At 60.5% G+C, this 21444-nt stretch overlaps 8 protein-coding genes across 8 annotated transcripts; 3 read left to right on the forward strand and 5 right to left on the reverse strand.

Moving 5' to 3' along the window:
- Positions 1–84: 84 nt before the first annotated feature.
- Positions 85–1218, reverse strand: CcaverHIS019_0406520 (uncharacterized protein; the record flags this gene model as incomplete). Its single annotated transcript, XM_060600510.1, has 3 exons — positions 85–417; positions 458–569; positions 725–1218. 3 exons carry the CDS (start codon positions 1216–1218, stop codon positions 85–87), a joined length of 939 nt encoding a protein of 312 aa, XP_060457097.1.
- A 902-nt stretch (positions 1219–2120) lies between these two features.
- CHS4 (uncharacterized protein) lies at positions 2121–3723 on the forward strand (the record flags this gene model as incomplete). The annotated part of the gene is made up of 4 exons (XM_060600512.1): positions 2121–2220; positions 2282–2756; positions 2879–3395; positions 3514–3723. 4 exons carry the CDS (start codon positions 2121–2123, stop codon positions 3721–3723), a joined length of 1302 nt encoding a protein of 433 aa, XP_060457098.1.
- A 249-nt stretch (positions 3724–3972) lies between these two features.
- On the reverse strand, positions 3973–8028 carry CcaverHIS019_0406540 (uncharacterized protein; the record flags this gene model as incomplete). The annotated part of the gene is made up of 8 exons (XM_060600513.1): positions 3973–4486; positions 4530–5150; positions 5185–5761; positions 5798–6160; positions 6193–6850; positions 6890–7809; positions 7841–7940; positions 7978–8028. The coding sequence occupies 8 exons, from the start codon at positions 8026–8028 to the stop codon at positions 3973–3975; spliced, it is 3804 nt and encodes a 1267-aa protein (XP_060457099.1).
- Positions 8029–8177: 149 nt separating this feature from the next.
- On the forward strand, positions 8178–12335 carry CcaverHIS019_0406550 (uncharacterized protein; the record flags this gene model as incomplete). Its single annotated transcript, XM_060600514.1, has 6 exons — positions 8178–8251; positions 8283–9494; positions 9530–9829; positions 9870–10121; positions 10162–11752; positions 11793–12335. 6 exons carry the CDS (start codon positions 8178–8180, stop codon positions 12333–12335), a joined length of 3972 nt encoding a protein of 1323 aa, XP_060457100.1.
- A 111-nt stretch (positions 12336–12446) lies between these two features.
- CcaverHIS019_0406560 (uncharacterized protein) lies at positions 12447–14101 on the reverse strand (the record flags this gene model as incomplete). Its single annotated transcript, XM_060600515.1, has 4 exons — positions 12447–13253; positions 13439–13521; positions 13561–14011; positions 14048–14101. 4 exons carry the CDS (start codon positions 14099–14101, stop codon positions 12447–12449), a joined length of 1395 nt encoding a protein of 464 aa, XP_060457101.1.
- A 589-nt stretch (positions 14102–14690) lies between these two features.
- On the reverse strand, positions 14691–17867 carry CcaverHIS019_0406570 (uncharacterized protein; the record flags this gene model as incomplete). Its single annotated transcript, XM_060600516.1, has 7 exons — positions 14691–14730; positions 15200–15343; positions 15380–15512; positions 15539–16048; positions 16083–16139; positions 16175–16997; positions 17031–17867. 7 exons carry the CDS (start codon positions 17865–17867, stop codon positions 14691–14693), a joined length of 2544 nt encoding a protein of 847 aa, XP_060457102.1.
- A 1402-nt stretch (positions 17868–19269) lies between these two features.
- On the reverse strand, positions 19270–20584 carry RPT6 (uncharacterized protein; the record flags this gene model as incomplete). The annotated part of the gene is made up of 4 exons (XM_060600517.1): positions 19270–19620; positions 19654–20360; positions 20395–20497; positions 20534–20584. The coding sequence occupies 4 exons, from the start codon at positions 20582–20584 to the stop codon at positions 19270–19272; spliced, it is 1212 nt and encodes a 403-aa protein (XP_060457103.1).
- A 299-nt stretch (positions 20585–20883) lies between these two features.
- Positions 20884–21437, forward strand: CcaverHIS019_0406590 (uncharacterized protein; the record flags this gene model as incomplete). Its single annotated transcript, XM_060600518.1, has 4 exons — positions 20884–20903; positions 20938–21091; positions 21123–21275; positions 21309–21437. 4 exons carry the CDS (start codon positions 20884–20886, stop codon positions 21435–21437), a joined length of 456 nt encoding a protein of 151 aa, XP_060457104.1.
- Positions 21438–21444: the final 7 nt, after the last annotated feature.

The raw sequence follows: 21444 nt of genomic DNA on the forward strand, positions 1-21444 counted from the left end.
ATGGCAGTATTTCCTCAGTCTCCGTCTCGTCTACATTGTGATCGGGTGAGATGAAGTGAGATGCATGCCCCTATGCTCTAATCCTTACGCCTTGCCCTGCCACTGGATGATCTCGGGCCACCCCTCGCTCGTCTGCCTCTCAACCGTACCGGCCGGCACTGGGAGAGCCTTGACGCCCTCGGGAAGCCACTCCTCGGCCGGCTTACCGGCCATGAGGTTATTCTGGGCCTTGTACGCGACCATCTTCTTTGCGTCGCGGACGGAAACAAACGCATCGTCAACACCTGGAACGGCACCGCGAACAAAGACCAGGTTGAGCGCCAGGTCGACGCGGTGGACTAGCAGGTTCTGGGTCGTGCGCTTGACGTTGCCCATGTGCCCAGCCATCTTCTTGCCGGGGAGGACACGGCCTGGGTCCTGGAGTTAGAAGCCGCACGTGAGGGGGGATGAAACTAACCTGGTTGGAACCAGTCGAACCAGCGGAACGGTGGGTGACGGACACACCGTGCGAGGCCTTGAGACCGTGGTATCCGTGACGCTTCATGGCGCCCTGGAAGCCCTTGCCGATGCTGCGTGTCAGCGATAATGCCGGTGTAGATCAACGGCGCAAGGTCGTCCCAACGCCTAGCGCCTAGATTACCCCCTCCCCCTCCCCGACCAATCGTCCCAACGCCTAGCGCCTAAACTACTCCCCCCCCCCCCCCTCGACACACCCCGTACCCACCTGGTAGCCGTGACGTCCACATACTGCCCGGGCACAAAGTGCGACGCGCCGAGCTGGGTCCCAACAGGAAGCACAGCCTCCTTGCTAACGCGGAACTCTTGGAGCTTGCGCTTGGGGTTAACGCCATGTGCGCGGAAGTAGCCCTTCATAGCATTGTTGATGTTCTTCTCGCGCCGGTCGGTCGACCCGAGCTGCAGGCTGTGCAGCTGCTTGGGATCGTTCTCGGGCGGCGGGGTGACCCGAACAACCTCGCAGTTGTCGAGCTGCAGGACAGTCACCGGCCAGCGCTTGCCATTCTTGTCCCACAACGAAGTCATACCGCGCTTACGCGCGATCACGCCGGTGCGCTGGGTGAAGGGCGTCCATGGGGCTGATGGTTCGGCAGCGTCCGAGGAAGCAGAAGAGGAGACGGGCTCGGCGGCAGTTGCGAGGCTGCGCGCCAGTGGCCTCCTGAGAGCGGGGAGGGCGGGGAGGGCGGAGAGGAGGGAACGCATGAGATCGAGATCGAGATCCGATGCGATAGATGGAGGCGGAGATCGAGGCGTGAGGTAGGTCTCGACGTCAGGTCGAGTAGTCGAGGGCCGAAACACAAGTCGCTTTTCCCAACTTTGGTCTGGCAAGGCTGTTAGGCTCACGAACAGTCAAGTTGGTTGACCACGTGGTATGAGCCTGAAAATTGGTTGGGTTGTGTGAATGTGTGGGATGATTCCGATCGTGGATTAAAGAGTTTTCGGTGGCTTGTATGTAATCTCAACTTGTAGCCACCCCTCGGCCGCCCCGCCGGCCACCTTGCCACCCTGGAGGTAGATGATCAGCCGTGGCTCTTTGCCAAGCACAAGCACATCCCCTTGCAACACTGTAGCATTCTGGTCAGCCGTCGGCCCCCCAAACCTCCTTCCTCCCCCTCCCCCTCCCTCTCCCCCAGGCCCCAAACCCAACACTATCTCTTGTAATCGCGTCCAACAATTCTTCCCTCTTCATCATCTCCATCTCTTTGCATCAACTGGTCAACTAGTCTTCATCGCTCTCCCAACATATCCATCTCCAATCACACCCCCCACCCACCCACACCCACGCACGGCCACGTACAGACCTACCGCTAATACGATCCTCCTTCACGACGACTACCCATTCCTATATACAGCACTCTATCCACAAACCCAATCCCAATCCCGATCCTGGTCCACTGCCGATTCTTGTTCGGCTCAGCCATCCGTCTCATACCGTTCTTCGTATCCCGTTCCTCTAACCACCTCTCGGCCACCTCGTTCCTCCCTTCTTGGTGCCGCCGCCAACCGCCAACCGTGCACCCAACAACCCATTGCGTCAAACCTCCACTTGCATCGACAACGCACACCTTCCCGCATCACTCCCACACCCAACGCCTTAACGCATCATGTCCTCACAGTACAGTCATGACGACGTGAACGGAAACGGCTCTGCTCGCAGCTCGCAATATCGCCTTCCCGGCCCTCCACCTCCTTTGATGGACCAGTGTGAGCTCGCCTCTCAATTGGCACTTGCCAATACTGCTCCAAACGTAATGCTGACGCGCAGCCCACTTGCGACCGGGAAAGCAGGCCGAGCTGCTGTCTCACGACCGCACCCTCGAGCTATACCGCGAAAACGCCAAGAAGACAAACGACCCGGAGCTCATCTTCGAGTTCGCCGTCTTCATGATCGACGCGGCCAAGAGCTTGGTTCCGACGCCCAACCCCGACTACCCGAGCGACACATCGAACCGCCCCAACGCGGCCGCGCTCGACAAGCGCGATGAGCTTATCAAGGAAGCCACGTCGTTGCTCAAGCGTCTCGCGGACCGCGGGTACCCTGACGCGCAGTACTTTCTCGCAGACTGCTACGCGAACGGCATAGGAACAGGGCGCGGCAAGCAGGACTTTGACAAGGCGTTCCCACTCTTCGCCCTGGCTGCCAAGCACGGTCACCCAGACGCGTGCTACCGCGCTGGAACATGCTGCGAGCACGGTTGGGGTACGAGGAGGGAGAGTGCAAAGGCGATCCAGTTTTACAGGTACGTGTGGCTCTGTGATGGGCAGACCGCATCACACCGCATCATGGTGACGATACACCCATCACCTGTGATGGCTAAGCGTCAATCCTGGGGCATCCCCAGTGTGCATGACTGACACACAGGAAAGCAGCCGTCGGCCTCCACCCTGGAGCGATGTACCGCCTTGGCACGGCAGAGTTGAACGGGTCTTTGGGACTGAGCAAGCGGCCAAAGGAAGGCGTCAAGTGGCTGAAGCGCTCGGCTGAGCACGCGACCGAGGAGTTCCCCCACGCACTGCACGAACTGGCACTGCTCCACGAGCGCGGCATCGAGAACATTGTCTTTGTCGACCTCGACTACGCTGCTGAGCTTCTGGCGCAGGCCGCCGAGCTGGGATACGCCCCTAGCGCGTTCAAGCTTGGCGAGTGCTATGAGTACGGCAAGATGAGCTGCCCCGTCGATGCTGCCTTGTCGATCCACTACTACAACATTGCAGCGCAGCAGGGACACCGCGACGCCTGCTTTGCCCTCACGGCGTGGTACCTCGTGGGCGCCGAGGGCGTTCTCCCGCAGTCGGACACGGAGGCATACCTCTGGGCAAAGAAGGCGGCCGACAAGGGCCTGGCCAAGGCCCAGTACGCGCTTGGATACTTTACCGAGGTGAGCAATAGTGACAGGTGGGCGGTCGATCCGTTGTCTGTCGCGCTTGGCGTACACACACTCATCTGCGCCATCTGCGCCATTCCGCGTGTGTAGTGTTCAGCCGCTGACTGTACAGACCGGAGTCGGGGTCCAGCCCAACATCCAGCAGGCGATGAAGTTCTACCGCCAAGCAGCGGACGGCGGTGACAAGCGCGCGGCAAAACGCTTGGCCGGCGGCGTGTCGGGCGGCGGCGCCGCGCTGAACCGCCAGCGCGAGGTGGAAGCGATGAAGGACGGCGGCGTCAGGAACGGCAAGGACAACGACAAGGACTGCATCATCATGTGAGCTGCCTCATCTGAGCAGCCACTTTAGACCTCACCTCGGAAACGGACAGTCCCTGTGTGTCCAGTTAGTCATACCCTCAGCATCTCCGACACGAACACTTGTCCTAGAACATTCTCATGGATGACAGCATAGATTGTGTGTGGATGTGTGCATTGAACAGCGATCGAGATGTGCGTGAGTGGCGGAGCTGCTAAGACAATGTGGCATGGTTACCTGGCTACTCGTAATCCTACTTGTACTCCTACAACGTTAGATGCCGCCTCCGCGCCTCCGCGGCGTCGCGCTGGACCGGTTGAGGCGCGTGCCGGCGCCGATCCCCGCCGACCGGGGCGTGGCCGCATGGCGTGGGGTCACGCCGCCAATCTTTGGTGTCCGCGCAACAGCCTCGGCGCGCAACTCGTCGGCCTTTTTGCGCTCCAGTTCCTCCCTCTGCTCAGCCATCTTGGCAAGCAGCTCAGTCTTCTTATTAAAATCCTGAGCCGCACGTGCCCGCTGCAATCCGTCAAAGTTACGTTCGCGAATGGAGAAGAAGACGCCACCCAACTCGGCGAGCCAGTACGGATCGACACTGGTCACGCACATCATGTACTGTTTCGAGGTGAGGACCAGCTCGTGATACACGACATAGTCGGGCATGTATCCGAGGCCGTAGAGCGCACTCGTGGGGTGAAGGACGCAGGGGGTACCTTGTCGGATGTTTACGTATTCGCCGAGGTTCTTGACTCGCGCCGCTTGGTGGAAGTATCCTGCTGTAATGCATTTTCTGGCGTTAGGCACAGAGAGAGAGAGGGGAGAAGAAGACTCACCGCACAATATCCCAATCTGTGCCGCAGGACAGAACCCGCATCTTCTGCGTCTTCATAATGTCCTCGAGCTGGCCGCGGACTTCGCGCGCCTTGCGCAGAATCTTGGGATGCAGAAAGTGCTTCATGCACCAGTGATCGCTGAACCCGTTGTTCTTCCATTGCGTGTAAACGTGCAGGAGGGTGAGGTGGTCTGATTCTGGAACGAAGAATTTCTCTCGCGCAGCATCACTCTCGTCCGCCCTCTGGGGGGGACGGTAGAACACGGACGGAACGCTGAGCATGCTCACAATCGTGAGCATCTCGGCACTGCACCCGTTCTTCTCGGCCACGATGAGCATCTTGCCTAGCGCGGGATCCATTGGGAAGTTGCTCATCGCCTTGCCCTCGTCCGTGAGGTCGCCGAGATTGTCGAGCGCACCCATGTACCACAGCTGCCACATGGATTGGATGATGTTGTCTTGCGGCGGGGGATCCATGAAATCGAACTCGAGGAGGTTCTTCACTCCGAGCGTCTTAAGGAGGAGCACAGTGTTGGCAAGGTTGGTGCGCTGGATTTCGGGGATGTTGTTCGGCAGCAGCTCGTTCAGGTACGCTGTCTCCGTGTACAGCCGGTAGCAGTAGCTGCTGTTAGCTGAGACGGAGAGGGAGGGCTTACCCAGGACCAGTACGCCCGGCACGACCAGTACGTTGACCAGCGTTGGCCTGCGAGATCGGCGTGATCTGCAGCGCGTCCATTCCCACCTTGGGGTTGTACACCTTAACCTTGGCGTATCCCCCGTCCACAACATACAGGATACCGTCGACGGTGAGCGACGTCTCGGCGATGTTGGTAGCCACGATGACCTTGCGCCGTCCGTCAGAGGTGGGCTGGAAGATCTTAGCCTGCAGATCGGCCGGCATTTGCGAGTAGATTGGCAATACCGCAAGCGGCTGTGGGTCGTCGAGCTGCTCGAGCCGTTCTTCAATCACCGAACATGTGGCTTCAATGTCTTCTTGACCCGTCATGAAGACGAGGACGTCGCCCTTGGGACTCGTCAGGTGGATCTGGAGCACCTGCTTGACGGCGCTATCAACGTAGTCCTCGCATGGCGATTTGGAGTGGAAGACCTCGACCGGGAACGTGCGCCCAGGAATGGTGAACTGTGCGGCGTTGCCAAAGAAATCGGAGAACTTTTCCGCGTTCATGGTGGCCGAGGTGACGATCAGCTTCAGGTCGCGGCGGCGCGTGATGACTGGTGTCAGCATCGATCTCGGTAGCGTTAGCTTACTCTTCCGCAGCAACCCCATGATAATGTCGGTACTAAGCGAGCGCTCGTGAGCCTCGTCGAGGATGATGACGCTGTACCCGTCGAGGTCCTGGTCCGTGAGGGACTCGCGCAACAGGATGCCGTCCGTCATGTACTTGATCCGCGTCGCCTTGGAAGTCACGTCTTCGAAACGGATCGAGTATCCCACCAGCCCGCCAAGTTCGCACTCCATCTCCTCGCTGACACGCTTGGCGACACTCATGGCCGCGACACGGCGCGGCTGCGTACAGCAGATCATCCCGTTCTGACAGTACCCCTCCTCGTAGAGAAACTGGGCGAGCTGTGTCGTCTTGCCCGAACCCGTCTCGCCAATCACAACCGTCACTGGCGTCAGCTCCTTCTTCCAACGCACTCACCCTGATTGTCGCGCAGTGTGCGCATCAGCTCTTCCCGCACAGCAAAGGCGGGGAGGTACTCGCGCTGCTCCTTGAGTGTACGCGTGCGCGCAAAGTCACTCGCGCCCTCCTGTTTCTTGAGGTGGGTGGCGAACTGCGAGCCGGCCTTGTAACTGGTGTTCTCGTCCACCGTGTCCTTCTGACCCTCAGCACCGAGGTCCGGCTCGTCCTTGACGCCCATGATATTGCCGAGTGTCGTGCCGGCCATGCTCGCAGCCTTAGCGGCCGCCTTCTCGCGCTCCTGTCGCTCTCGGCGCTCACGGACCAGCGCGCTACCCTTGCGAGAGAACACGGCCATGTCTGACGTAGGGTCGCGCACGGCGCTGACAGGCTCCAGCTGGCGCGTGTAGATACTGCTCCCGTCCAAGAAGGGCGGCTTCATGTCGTGCGCCAAAACGTGCACCTTGCTGTCGGCGTCGTCCTCAAAGTCCTGATCGAGGTCGCCGGCTTGGATGACGCCCGAAGTCAGCATGCGGTTGTTCTCCCACTTGTCGTTGTCGGCACTGTACTGCGCCTGCCGCGCCGTCTGCCGCTTCGCGACCTTCTGCTGCATCTCGGCCTCCTTCGACTGCTCGAGCGTACTCCACTGAGCGAACGGGTTGTGCTCGTCATCGCCCGCCTGGTGTCAGCCAAGAACGTCATTACGGAGCGGACGTACCACAGCACCCTCGTCGTCGTAAGAGTACCAGTCGCGGTCGATGCGGACCTGCTCCTCCTCCCATTCCTTGGCGTCGACCTCGAACTCGGGGCTGTCAGGCCGGCTCTTGCGCCCAGGTGTCTCGTCCCAGCTCCGCTTGCTGCGGCCCCAACCGGGACGACCCGGTGTCTCGTCCCACCCGCGGTTCGGCACGCGCAGGCTCCCATCGCCGTCGCGATCTGGGCGCGAGGTGCGCGGTGTTGGCGCAGCATCCCAGCTCTTGCCTCCACGGCGGTCGTCCCTACGGTCGTCCCTACGGTCGTCACGCCGGTCATCGCGCCATCTGTCGCGGTCGTCCCTCCGGTCTCGCTCACGATCGCGCCCGTCGTTGTACGAACCCCGGTTTGCGCGCCCCTGGAAGTCGCCCAATCCCCCGCGCTCCCTCCGCTCATTGCTCGCCGACACAGCGGTACTCGGCTTATTCCGATTACGGCGGTACTCTTCCAACCGTGCTTTCGCCGAGTCTGAGATCCCACCGCCATGACTCGGCGTCTCTTCGGGCTTGACACGCCGCGCCTCCCGCCGAACCGGTACAGCGGGAACCTTGAACACTCCTCCGTTCTCCTCCTCCCGGCCCGACTCAACTTTGGCGCGCTTGCTGGGCGGCTCTCCGGCCTCGGCGCGCTTCTGTGCTGCCAGCTTGTCGAGGCCCAGTCGTGATTCGCGCGCGACCGGTGCCGGCGCCTTAAACTGCGGCCCGGAGCCTTGTCGCAACCCACCGCGTCGCGGCGCCTCGGCAGCAAGCACGTCGCCAGAGTCGTGGTCCATCCCTTCCACCTTGTCCAGTTGGGAGCGGGACGCTATGAGGGCTTCGTGCGCCAGAATACGCTGGTGCAGTGTCAAGAGCGCTTCATCGCTGAACTTGCCGAACGTCGACATCGCTGGTGTTAGCTCAGATGGGCCAGGACATACCATTCACAAACGCCGTGCCGGACCTATTGCCGCGCGCAATCTCGACGACACGCTGCGCGAGCGTGTCATTCGGATTCACGAGGTTCATCATCCGCGACAGCTGTTGTTAGTCCAATCAAAGAGAGACGAGGACATACCTCGATGGCTACCTGGTGGACAAAGTCCTCGGGCTTGCCCTTGTCCGCCATGATGATTGGAGAGATGAGAGATGAGGATATGCTGAGATGATCCGATGTACAGACGTAATGGGTGGCGGTTCGATGGAGTGTTGTGACGGAAGCTAAATTTCGGTTGCTTGTTTCTGTGGTGGAGGTAGTTTGTTAACAACACTCTCATCATGGAGCGCAAGACCTCGCCACTCGAGGTAGCGCGCAAGGAGCTTCACCGCAAGAAGCCAGCCGACCTTACTCTGTAAGCTAACCTCAATCCACTCTAACGATAGGGATGATCTGCGGTCAGCGACTGACACGGCGCTGTCCGGCGGTAGCGACCTCGACGTGCTCGGCTTCGCGGCCGCGCTCCTGCGCCAGCTCGCCGCCTCTCCTCACCAGATAAATGAGCTGGTTGCTGAGCGGATTGCGCCAGCTCTCCAACCTGGCGCGCAGCTAGGGGCGCTCATAACCGCCAACCTCGCGCACAACTTCAAGAGCCGCGCCCAACGGTCCTCAGAGCTCCTGACCGCCGCGATCAAGCTCGTCCCCGCCTTCCCCGACCTTCTCTCCCCTCTATTTAAGTCTATCATTTCTGACTCACTCGCCCGCAAACCAAACCTCCTGGGAATCACGATCCTCGCCAGCGCCGTTCCCGACTCGGCCGTGCCCAATGATTTACTCCCCCGTCTCCTTGCGGACGTGGACGAGGTGGACGCAGCGAGCCAGCGCTGTGCGGCCGTCGTCGCTCTCCTCGCTCGGGAAAGTTCAAATGAGGGATGGTTGGCTCCACTCATCCCCTATCTCGGAGGCGAGGCCAGCGTCACCACGCTCTCGCGCTACCTCCTCCCCGCGCTCACCAAGGTATACCGGAGCGCATACGAACCCCTCCTCACCCTCCTAGAGGCTGCGGCGGTGGACGACAGGTATTTCGGGCCGTGGGTCGCGACTGCGAGCTTTGGCGTCTCCTCCGGCTTCATCACATTGGAAGGCCTTCCCCAGACCCGACTCGAGGAGGGCATATCCCACGCCGATCTCGGCGTACGCGTCATGGCGTTCGAGCTCCTCGCGCACTCCCGGGCGGTTTTCACCCCACGCGTGATGGGCCTCGTTAAGCATGCGCTGGTCATCAATACCGTCGTGCCCACAGCCGGGGGACGAACGGAGATGCGGTCCGCGATCCACGGCTTCCTGACCAACATGAAGTCGCAGGAGGACCAGGCGCGGCGCGATCTCAAGAAAGGCGCTGAAAGAGCGCAGGCCACCCTCGCAGCTGCGGAGGCGTTCCACGCCTGGTTGCTCGACGCATACCTCGGTCCGAGCGTCAAGGCGTGCCGCGAGATGCCTCATCTGAGGAGCATCTTTGCCCTCCGCCTCCTCAAGCTCTATGTCGACATCTACGGGCCCTCGGTCTATCCCAGTGTGTTCACGCCCACACGCGTCGCCGATCTCATCGCGTGCCAGGCGAGCGAGTTCGTGGACGCGCGCGTCGGCGCACGTAACCTGTAAGCTTTGAGATGTTTTACAGAGCTGACAGCAGCATTGCTCTCGCTCCCCTCCCCCTCGCTGGATTTGAGACTCTGGATATGATGCCAACAAAGCATCTCCTGGCCTCGGCCCTGGCCAGCATCAACCACCCGCGCCTCACGCAGGCGGAAGCCGGCCGTGCGACCCTCTGCATCCTCTTCACCAAGCTCGTGCTCCCCAAAGGGCAGGACAAGGCTCTGACGTTCGTTGGTGGCATCATCGGGGAGCTGGAGAGTCATATCCAAAAGGTGGAGGAGAACCTCGCGCGGAATATCGTCGAGTATCCCATCCACGGGCCGCTCAGTGCGCTTGTGTACGTACGATCAGCATGTGGCAGATTCATCTAACACCAGGGAACTCGTCCGCTGCCTCGACCTCATTTCGCCCGACGCTCAGGCGGCCTGGCGGCCGACATTGCATGCTCTTAACGCTCTTGTGCTCCGCGTTTGGGCCGTCACGAGGAAGGTTGTCTCCTTGGGCCCAGAGGAGGAGGGGACGAGTCACGAGATTGCGCGCGCGTACGACGTCCTCGGTGAAGAGGACGAAGAGGAGGGCGACCATACCAATCTCCTCTCAGGATGTTGGCGCGCGACGCGCGAGGCGGCGTACGTCAACAAATACCTGTAACGTTCCAGCTGACGACAGCGAACTTCTCGCAGCGATCATCACTGTGCCATTATGTGTGAAGGAACAGACTGTCTGGAGCGTCGCCGAAGTCGACGCGGCCGGGAGGACCTTCCTCCTCTGGCTCCACGAGATCCGGCACCGAGGCACGTTCTCGCGCATCGCACCAGCGTTCGGCACTGTCGTCGACGCGGTGCAGCGAATCCCGTCGCTATCCTACCTCGTCGGCGAGTGGGTCGACTCGCAGCTCGACGTTGTAGACGAGGGGAAGCTGAGCACGCTCCGCCGCTCCGCCGCGCTTCCCTTCACCTTCCTCGCACTCCTCTCGGACCGTACTCAGCGGGACCGCGCGCTGGACGCGCTCCTCTCCATGGCTGCGCTCTCCTCTCCATCCTCCGATACGACGAAGGTGCACGCAATGAACACGCTCAAGATCGTCCTGTTAGATGCGAAGCAGTCTCATGCCCTCCCTCGCTACCTGGAGCAGACACTCACCACCTCGCTCCAAGCTTTCGGGAGCGCCAACTGGGCCGTGCGCAACGTGGCCCTCATACTCTTCTCAACAGTCACCAACCGTGCCCTCACCACCTCCAGGCCACAGGACGAGGGAGGCCGTGCAGCCCTCGCCGCGCGCCAAACCCTAGCCTCATGGAACAAGAAGTACCCCTCACTCCTCCCCTACATTAGGCAGACGCTGCGGGATGTGCGCGGCCGCGGGCCGCTCGTGCTGGGAGAGCACTCCCCCCTCTTTCCCCTCCTCATCATCATTCGTTCTCTCCGGTGGAGTGCGGATGGCGAGGACCTCGCCACCACCCTCTACCCCGCAGTCGAGCCGTTCCTCGGCTCTCCCGAGTGGATGGTTCGCGCTGCTGCGGCGCAGGCCCTCTCCTCCCTCCTCTCCCCTGAGGCGGGGCTGGAGAAAGCCAGAGTCACCGCGACGCGCATCAGCCACGCAGGCAACGAGCCAAACCTCCGGCACGGGCGGCTCCTCTTCCTCCGCCGCCTGCTCGAGGATGTCGTCGACGAGGCTGAGGGGATCGCGCCGCGCCTCCGTGATGCTCTGGCCGAGAAAGCACCACCCATGATCTCGGCGGCGATCCTCGACTGCGTGGGCGCGTATGTGGGCATTTCCCAAGCGAACTCGGATAACGACCTGCTCCGCGCCGCTGCGACTGCCTCGCATGCGTTCTTCGCGACCCTACCGACTGTGGGAACGGACCTCCTGTATGCTGCCGCTGCTCGCGTCCTCATTCTCGCTGGCGAGACCTTGTCCCTCCTTGAGGCGCGTATGCCAGAGGACGCACAGCTGCTCGCCCTGGCGTCGCTCGAGCGCAACTCCGAGACCCTCATGGCAGTGACGAGACTGGCGAAGCAGGGAAGCAACGCCGTGCGCACCGCCGCGCTCGAGGCACTCGCCGACTGGCCGGAAGGCGGGGCGGAGATCACGGAGCTGCGCGACGAGATGCTCAAACTGGCCGCGCATGCCCGCAGCGTGCCGCTCAAGGAGGCGGCGCTTGCAGCTCTCGGCCGAGCCTTCCTCTCCACCCCAGCGGAGGATGAGGACTGGGACGTGCTGGCGGACCATATCCTCTCCGCGTCAGATGAGAACCAAGTGAGAATCAGCTTTTTCGGCACATGTGAGCTGACATCAGTCTGAGCCGCGACGCGAGGCCGCCCTCTCAGCGCTCACGTCCCTCGCGCCTCGTCTCCTTGCCCTCCCCACTTCGCCTCGTGCGCGGCTCCTCCGTGCCCTCCTCGCCCTGCTGGAGGACGACGACGTGGATATCCGCTCGGGCGCTGCGGCCGCCATGAGTGCGGCGCTGGACCGTAAGCCCGTCGACCAGTACAGCGCGGTCGATGCGTGGTGGATCTGGCTTACCGCTCATGTGCGCGAAGAGAGGGAAGAATGGGAGGGGTGGCTGTGGAAATTGGTCCTCCCCCCCGGTGATTCTAATGCCGACACGCGTCTTTTCGTCGAGGAACCGCCCAACTTATTCCGTAACGTGGTCGGAGTTGCCGAGCGCGCTGCCTCCGTGTTGGCTCACCTTGGCCACACTGAGGGCCAAGTACTGGCGCGCACGGTCGTGGACCAGATCGAAGACCGTGGAACATATGCGCCCATCGACGCAGGATGGGCGGCGGCGCAAGTCAGTCGACGCCGCGCCGCGGCTGTGCGCACGGCCCTCGGCAGGTAGTTTGGAGCTAGATTGCGATGGACGCTGTAACTTGTACCTAAGCGAAAGTAACCTGCATATATTTTCTTCCTACTGACAAGTCCCATCTATCCCCTAGAACCTAGATAGAGCTTAGAGCTTGGCCGGGCGGACCTTTGCGCCCATCTTGACCTCGGCGGCGTGGATGCGGGCAGCGCGGTCCTGGATGTACGGCAGGCGGTCGCGGAGCTCGACCTTTGCGACCTGCTGGATGTGGACCTCGTCGGGTCCGTCGGCGTAACGGAGGGTACGGGCGTGTGCGTACATGGAAGCGAGGGGCTGGTCCTGCGAAATGCCCTCGGCGCCATGGACCTGCATAGCGCGGTCGATAACGGTGAGCGTAACGGCCGGCACCGAGAACTTGGCAATACCAATGTCCTTGAGTGCGCCCTTTGCCTTGTGGAGGTCGATCTGACGTGCAGCCGCAACAACCAGGAAGCGGGCGGCCTCGATCTCGGCGCGGCTCTTGGCGATGTCGGCGAGGACGGTGCCGTGCTCGTTGAGCTGCTTGCCGAAAGTCTTGCGGGCGGGGTTGGACACGCGCAGCTCCATCAGGTCGAGGGCACGGTTGGCAACACCGATCGAACGCATGCAGTGGTGGATACGGCCGGGACCCAGGCGGGCCTGGAGCATCTCGAATCCACGGCCGAGGTTGGACGAGACACCACCAACAATGGCGGTGGTGGGGTCAAGCTCGACGTTGTTGTAGACGACCTCGCAGTGGCCCTCAGGGGCATCGTCGTAGCCGAAGACGGACATGGGGCGGACAATCTCGACACCGGGGGCCTTGGGGTCCACGAGGAGGAGGGTGTGCTTGCGGTGCTTGGACGAGTTTCCGGGGTCGGTGACGGCCACGACGATGTGAACCGAGCAGCGGGGGTCGCCGGCGCCCGAGATCCACTGGGGGTTAGCGAGCTCGTTGGGAGGTGAAGGGGTGGAAAGGGAGCCATTCTCGGAGCCTAAGTGGCGTCAAGAGATGTGCCAGAGCATTCTCGGAGACACTGAGACGCCACAGAATGCGGTGGACTCAGAGCCGAAGAGCCGGTGGGAACGTTTCCGGATCCGAATCAGAAAGATGTACTCACCCACTTGTGGCCGTTAAGCACGAGCTTGCCGTTCTTCATAACGGCAGTAGTGTTGCGGAGGTTGGACGCGTCCGACGAGGCGACTGCTGTCAGCCCAAATTATCCCTATACTCAAGACATACCGCCGTACTCGGTCATGGAGAAGGCCGAGCGGATTTTGCCAGCAACGAGGGGGAGGAGGTACTTCTGCTTCTGGGCCTCGGAGCCAAAGCGCGCAATGACCTCCATGTTACCCGTGTCGGGAGCGGAGCAGTTCATCGCCTCGGGGGCAGTGCGGGAAGCGTAACCCGTAACCTCAGCGATAACGCCGTACTCGAGGTTGGAGAGGCCGCCACCAGACCCCTTGGCGAGGTGCTGGAACTCGCCGCCAGACAGCCACAGGTTCCAGAGGCCAAGGTCGCGGGCCTTGGCCTTGAGGTCCTCCATGACAGCCGGGTAGGTGGCCCAGCGGAGCTTGGGGTCGTCCGAGATCTGCTGGTGGAAGACCTTCTCGGCGGGCATGCAGTAGTCCTCGACAAAGGTGATGACGGTCGAGAGAATCTTCTTGCCATGGTCGGAGAAGTGGGGCTCAATCTAATGTTAGAGATTCGTATCTCATCAAAGCCTTACCAGGCCCCAAGTGCCGCGAGGGAAGTAGTGGAGGATACGGGGGTCGAGAGACATTGTGAATGAATGTGTTGAGTGTGTTGGTGAACTAGCAAGTGAAGTGAAGCGTGGAAGGATGGTGATGAGAGTGTATATGAAGGAAGACATGCCCACCGGGTATGGTGATTGGTATCCGGGCCCTCATCTGGGGTCTGGGAAGACACAGGAGATGGCCGATGTCTCCGGTCGCATACCCGAATCAAAGGCATTTCAGGGACCAAAGCTAACCGGTTCATGCCCACCGTGCTGACCGAGTGTACTATTTGGAGCCCCATAGGCCCTTCTTGAAGCTTCATGACAGACATGTGCATTGTCTAACAGACCTCCGAGAATCAGACATGGACGGGTTCAGCACAGACATCCCTCTACATCTGCTGATTCATACAGAGGCAGGCTCTACTCTCTCTCTCTCTCTCTCATAGACAACTTCTCGGTACACATAACGTGTAGGCCCGCCCAACGTCGCCGAAGGATATCTGAGGTAGATGCAGTGGAGGGAACGGTGTGTAGCGAGTTGCAGGGAACGGTGCAAAGGCGCATGTGAGCGGCTATTTGTGACGCGGCTCCGGCCTCCTCTGACGTGTCCGGCGTCCAAACCTGCAAAACTCTAGTACTGTCCTCTATCCTGTAAGCGGGCAACCTGCAGCCTGGAGCTGTGGGGCGGCGCTAGCGGCGACCCCCGTGCGTGTACTGCGTACTCGTATATTTCACGCCGCTTAATAAGCTTGACGGACATCGTAATGCGATTAATTACAACGCAGATCCGATCCTGATCCGATCCTGATATCCGATTATCCGATCGCCTCACCACTCTACCACGTTGCCACACTCATCATCTGCCAATATACACGGTATCGCATCATATAACTCGACCGTGCTCATCAACTGTTTCGATGAGGAATATAAGGTGCCACGTGCGGGTCCACAGAACTCTTCTTCTTCTCCTTCGAATCTTGCTCGTTGCCTAGGATGAGGTCAACGTCGCGGGTCCATCAGCTGGGGGTCCAAGCGTACTTGGCTAGTGGGCGCCTCAACCTCCCCCACCGCCTCCGCCACACCCTCCCCCTCCCCCTCCCCCTCCCCCGCCATCGCCCCCCCCGCCCCCTCCGCACCCACCTCCCGATGCTCCGCACACACTTCCCGATGCTCCGCACATCGCCCCAGATGAAGAACACGCGCTTGCTGCTGCGCACCCGCCTGTCGGCCCGCCGATGTTGTGTACGCCAGTGGCGCATGCTGCACTGACGCCGGCGCAGCACGCTGTTGTTAGTTGCAAACCTGACGCGGACAACTCACTCGCAACGCCCATCGGCATACACCATGGATTCGCGAGCCCATATGGCCCGTAGAATGAGTACGGTGCCACACCCCAGTACACGTCCGACCTCGAGGTCGTCGAGCGCGAGGAGCTGCTCCCACGCCGTGGCATCTGCGAACCCCTTCGCCGTCGCTTACCAGGCCGCGGGACCGCTCGTGGCACGAAGACGTAGTACGTCGTAAAGGGGTCAGGGTGCTCGTGGTTGCGCTTCTTTGAGAACATCGAGTTTCGCGCCGCATCGATGCGTTGCGAGCCCTCGATCTTGACACGGTTGTGCGTCGACGGGCACATTGCTCCCTGCTCGTCTGGTGCAGACCCGTTGAGTATCTCGATGTCCTGTTTCGCCCCCGTGATGCTCGCCGCCCGCTGCTTGCGCTTCCAGAATTTCAGCGCCGACTCGGAGGCTACGGCCGATTTGACGACACGTTTCAGCGTCATCTCGCTCTCGAATGACACAGGGCATCCGCAGCCAGAATAAGCCGTACCGAAGCGTAACGCCCAGCGCACGGCTGTATCGTCGTACGCTCGCTTCAGGGTCACGTCTGCGACCTTGTCGTCGTGGTTAACGAACCGCCCAACAAAGGCCGTCGTGTCCTGCACGTAGCCTGAGGCGTGCAGCTGGTGCGTGTGCCAGCATAGGTCAATGTCTGGTGTCAGTTCTGCTTCTCGAAGGGAGCGAACCAAGAGTAGGCGACAAGAAAGCCTTTGGGTTGACGGACATGAGGTCGAGGAAGGCGTCTGGTGTGAGCTGGACTAATTCCCCGTACACTCACGATACCGCGCAGCGGCCTTTTGCAGGAGGTAGAAACGATCCGGTAAGATTGCGTCCCGCCAGCGCGACACCTCGAGCCATCCGATCTTCTCCATGCTGCCGATGAAAGAGGCCTGGCGCATGATCGCGGCTCCAAGGTCGAAGCTGACAGTCGGGAGGTATGTTTCCGAGTATACTCGCGAGTAGCGGGCAAGCGACTTGCGAAGCGTCGCACGAGCAGTTTTGACATCGGATCCCAGCATTTGGTTCTGGAAGATTGGGCGCATCAGGCCCTCTTTGAGGATCTCGTTCATAATCGCCTCAATCGTCTGCTTGACGGTCCAAGATGTGCGCTCGCCAACTTGCCCTGTCGTAATGGGCGGGTAGCTCTTCGCATTGTCATACCACAGCGGCCTGTAGCCGTAGAAGCGGCTGGTGGTGCCCTCCACCATCGCACGACTGAACACAAGCGACGCCGGATGCGACAGCGCGCCCGCCTCGCGGCCCGGCCCTAGGTTGGGGAGGAAGGGCACGCGCTGGTAGTGGAGCTCGGCCAGGTCGCGGATCATACGGTCCAGACGGAGCTGCTCATGAGTAATGTTGAAGGAACAGTGAGGACAGGGCACGTTCATATTGTGTGACACGAGGCCCGTTCCGGTCGGGGGCGGACCGATGATGGGGATTTCGACGCCGCCGCCGCACGCTGCACAGTTCATCCAGAGTGTAGAGCGCGTGTCGTGCAGTGCCACGAGCGAGTCTGGGTGAGCTGTGAGCCGGATGGGGACCGCCTCAGCGTCCTTTGTCCGTGGCTGCCACACGAAAGTCTCGGGGTCGATACGGCGCACCTGCTGTCAGCGACGTGTGGTCGTGTGACGAACAATGATGCGGAGCGGAAATGCCCCTAGAGCTTTGAGGCCTCGCAGCTTGCCGCGCTCGCCGCCGGCGCGCACCATGTCGTCCGCATACACACTCGGGTTGAGCATGTACGTGTGCCAGGCCATGAGGACGTCAATGTCGACACTAGCAATCACACTCTCCATCTGCGCATCGGAAAGAAACGTTCTGCCCTCCCTGTCCACGAGCGGCCGGCCCGATCTGAGAATCGAGTCCGCGAGGGTGAGGAGGGAATCACTCGTCGCCCAGCGGTCAAAGCGGGCCGCTGCGCGCAGGCAGAACGCAGTCCATTTGACATCCCCGTCGATGAGAAGGTCATCTTCTTCGTCGTCTGAGCAGTCGTACGACTCTCTTGGCCATTGCTTGCGCGTGGGGATATGAACATTGTTGCGGTAGAAGTGGGCGTCACGGACATCTTCTTGTAGACAATGCAAGCAGGCCAGGAAGGTGAGGTGGTCGATGACCTCGGGAATGGTAACAAAGGGCTGAGTGTACTTTGTACCAATGCGGAATGTGGTTGGCAAGTGAGTGACTGGGTCAACCTGGGCCAAGGGGGACGAGTCCTGGGTGGATCTCGAACTTTGACGCGCCTCAAGGGGCGTAAAGGTGTGAGCAATCCTCGAGTAAGTTGCCTGGTCGTTGGAGGAGAAGGGCGTGAGCGTGGCGAAACTGGACGAGTCGGAGAAGACTGGACTGATTGGGGTGGTGGGGGACAGGGGGAGGTGTGCGAGGTGGTTACGGTGGTGGTAGCCGTTTGTCACTGGGCTGAAGCCAGCGGCGCCGGGAGGGAGGGGCAGCTCCTTGTCCCGGTCGGCTGTCATGAAGGGCGGTGGGTGTGATGTTGAGAATATCTTGAATAGGATGTCGAGCTTGTTGGTGGAGGAAACAAGTGTAAGAAGTGGGATGTGGGCGCGTTGGTTGGTGGTATTGTCAGTGGTTGAGTGGCGAATGGGCCTGCGCTGTTGGCTCTACTTGTACTGTGTACCCAGGTTACCAGAGTACTGGAGTACCAGGGGGCCAGGGGGGGTGAAGGTGTGGCAACTAGAGTCCGAGGAAGAGTATGGGTGACTTGTAAACCTGGGAATACTCAGGATTGCAGGTATGACCCGTATCAAAGCAAGGGGTGGTTGGGGGGGAGGGGGGGGGGATGGGAGGGGACGGAAAGAGAGAAGGAGGGAAGGAGGGAATGGGGAATCACATTGGGATGCGGCCGATGCCGGTCCATTCTGGCTGGCTCAGCTGACGCACAAGACGCGTGCCCTTACAGATATGCAAGCCAAAATGCTATTTAGTATGTAGAATTCCTTAGCAAGGGTTTATCCATCAGCTGTTCATCTGTGACCGCCACTACCTACCATCAGCCCAAGCCTCATTCCAATTGGGCCATTCCAACCTCAGTCGTCGATAAGCCTAACGTACCCTTTTAACCTACTGAGGGCCAAAAGCCGTTTACACCGCCATACCCTTGACCTGCTGGCCCATTACCGGAATGACAGCTTTACACAGGTTTCGACTTTGACCAGCGAGTCGGCGGATGTCGCCAGATAGAGGGCCATCATCGAGCCGAGCCTCCACCCCAGCCTCAACGCTCCACTGCACAGCAATGTTTTAATTCTAGTGGTGTTCTGAGCACATGCCTCCGTATCCAACCTACAATAGACGCGGGGTCAAACACGCCATGGCCATTCCCCGCCTAATTGCGTGGCACGAGTGTTGTGCGAGAATTGACAGGTTGTGAAACCAGAACGAAACAACCACCAGACCAGCAGGCAGGCCGCAAATCAGCAGACCAGGGCAGGAGGTTAGCCAATCCACCGATGCCAAGCCCTTGGCTGTACGGCTGTGTTTGTACTGTGTTTGTACCTGGTTGCCGTCACCTTGGTAACCCCCCTGCTACATCACTCTTGATCCCGCCAGTCGCCGCAATCTTGTTCCACCTGGACCTGACCTGATGGATCTGCTCCACAATCTTGGGTGTTTGATTTCAATAGTCGCATTACATGTTGGATCAAGGTCGGATCCGAGCGATATCGGTCTCCGTCAGATCAGTGAGGTTAGCGCCTGGGTCAGTTGAGTAAGATCGACCACAGCAACCATTGAATCTGTAGGAGCCTAGTCTCCACAGGCCAGTCTACACGTTCTCCACCCGACTACCAACGGCCGTGCCATCCCTCGCCCTATCCACATGCAATACAGAATGCGCTCTACTACGTCTACACACACTCAGCTGAACAGCTTGCCGACACTCGTGTTGGTCTCGGCACCGCGCTTCAGCACCTTGGCAACAGCCATTTCAAAGTCTTCCTGGCCAACATACTGGCGGCGTTCTCGGAGCGCGTACATGCCCGCCTCCGTGCAGATACCACGCACCTCGGCACCTGAGCAGTTGCCCATCTTCTCGGCGAGCGAGCGGAAGTTGATGCCCCTCTGGAGCGACATCTTGCGCGAGTGGATCTTAAGAATGGTAATACGGGCCTCGGGGTTGGGTGGGGGGAACTCGATCTTACGGTCGATACGCCCTGGTCGTAACAGCGCCGAGTCGAGGATGTCGATACGGTTCGTCGCCATGATCACCTGCTGTCAGCTGGGCATAACGAGGACATCTACCTTGATGTTCTTGGTCGGCTCGAATCCGTCGAGCTGGTTCAACAGCTCCATCATCGTACGCTGCACCTCCGAGTCGCCGCCGCCACCGCCCTCACCGCCACGCGACGAGCCGATCGAGTCGATCTCGTCCATGAAGATGATCGACGGCGCATGCTCCCGCGCCATGACGAACAGCTCGCGCACCATCCGCGAACCCTCACCGATGTACTTCTGCACGAGCTCAGAGCCAGACACACGAATGAAGCGGCAGTCGGTGTGGTGCGCCACAGCACGCGCGAGCAGCGTCTTGCCGGTACCGGGCGGTCCGTAGAGCAAGACACCCTTGGGCTGGGCGATACCGAGGCTCTCGAACAGCTCCGGATGCTTTACAGGCAGCTCGATGACCTCCTTGATCTCCTTGATCTGCTTGTCAAGACCACCGACCATCTCGTACGTCGAGTCCGGGACCTTCTCGACCATCATGAGCGAGACGAGTGGGTCGACCTTGTTTGGCAGGATCGAGTGCAGTAAGTACGAGTCGGCACGCAGCGCGACACGCAGGTTGGGCGTGAGGGACGAGATAGGAATGTCGGGCGAGAAGTCGACAACGTACTTGCCCTCAGGCTGGACCTTGACCAGCACCTTCTTCTTGCCCATGACCTTGACAACCTCGCCGACATAGCTTCCAGGCTCCTGCAACACTTGCAACTCCTCACGCAGGAGGCGTACTGACGTCAGCGTTGCTGGGGAAAGGTCACCCACCCCGCGTGTTCAGCGTGTTGCGCTGCGCTTCCAGTCGCCTCAAGTTCTGTGTCTTCTTCGTGATCTCATGCTCGGTCGCCTCGATCTTGTTCTGGTAGTATGTCTGGAGTAAGCTACGGATATTCCCGTGGGAGCTCACCTTGAGCCCGCCGCCAGCGAGCTTGACAGGCGCCTTGGTGGCAACAGCCATGGCAGATGAGTGGGTCCGGAGGATTGGGGAGAAAGGAGGGCGTTTAGATATGGTTCAGGTGAAGAATAGGATTGATCAAGAGCAATGCAGTGTGTAGAGGATGCTTGTTGATGCTAGCTGCCAACTGGTGCTAAGCAGTTGGAGGCGACGACGCGCAACCCACCCACCACTGACGTTCAGCGGCACCAAAACCACGTGGTTCGATCACGGTGTTGCGGGGATTGGCCGCGGTGGCATCGGTCCACCCCACTCCATCTTGGACGCCGTCGAGCTGTTCTACTGTTGCTCTAGCACTCATCATGATTCTCAGGCGAACAAGGTGAGCTGGATAACGCCGAATAAGCTGACGGCAGATTCGTCCTCGTTCTTGTCGCCGTCGCGTTCCTCACGCTCGTCTGCGCCACACCTGCTGGTCCAGTGTCGGGCAAGAGGCCACTCGTCGCGCAGCCCGCTGAGGGCTACGACTGCACGCCGTTCGGTGTCTGTGAACCGTGTCCTGAAGACGAGGTGAGGCTGAAGCAGGCGGCGCTGACGGCAGCGACACCAGCCATTCTGCCAACCGTTCGGAAACCGGCGCTTGCTGCACTGTAAGAGGGCCGGGGCCGAGGCCGAAGACAAGGGCGTGACGCCCGCGTGGGAGGCGTGCGGCAAGGTCATCAAGAAGGAGCAGCGCGACTTTTACGAGTTTGTCGTGAGTTCAGAGGTTGGAGGGAACTGACCACAGACGGCGAACGTCCTCCTCCTGATGGTGTGCCTTACCATCTTTGCTGTGCGCACCAGCGCACTGGCGACGCAGCAGTACCGCCAGCTCGCAGCGCGCATCGGTATCCCGAGTGGCGCGTGGCGAACATAGTGCATGG

Source organism: Cutaneotrichosporon cavernicola (genome assembly GCF_030864355.1).
Source record: "Cutaneotrichosporon cavernicola HIS019 DNA, chromosome: 4".
NCBI classification, from domain to species: domain Eukaryota; kingdom Fungi; phylum Basidiomycota; class Tremellomycetes; order Trichosporonales; family Trichosporonaceae; genus Cutaneotrichosporon; species Cutaneotrichosporon cavernicola.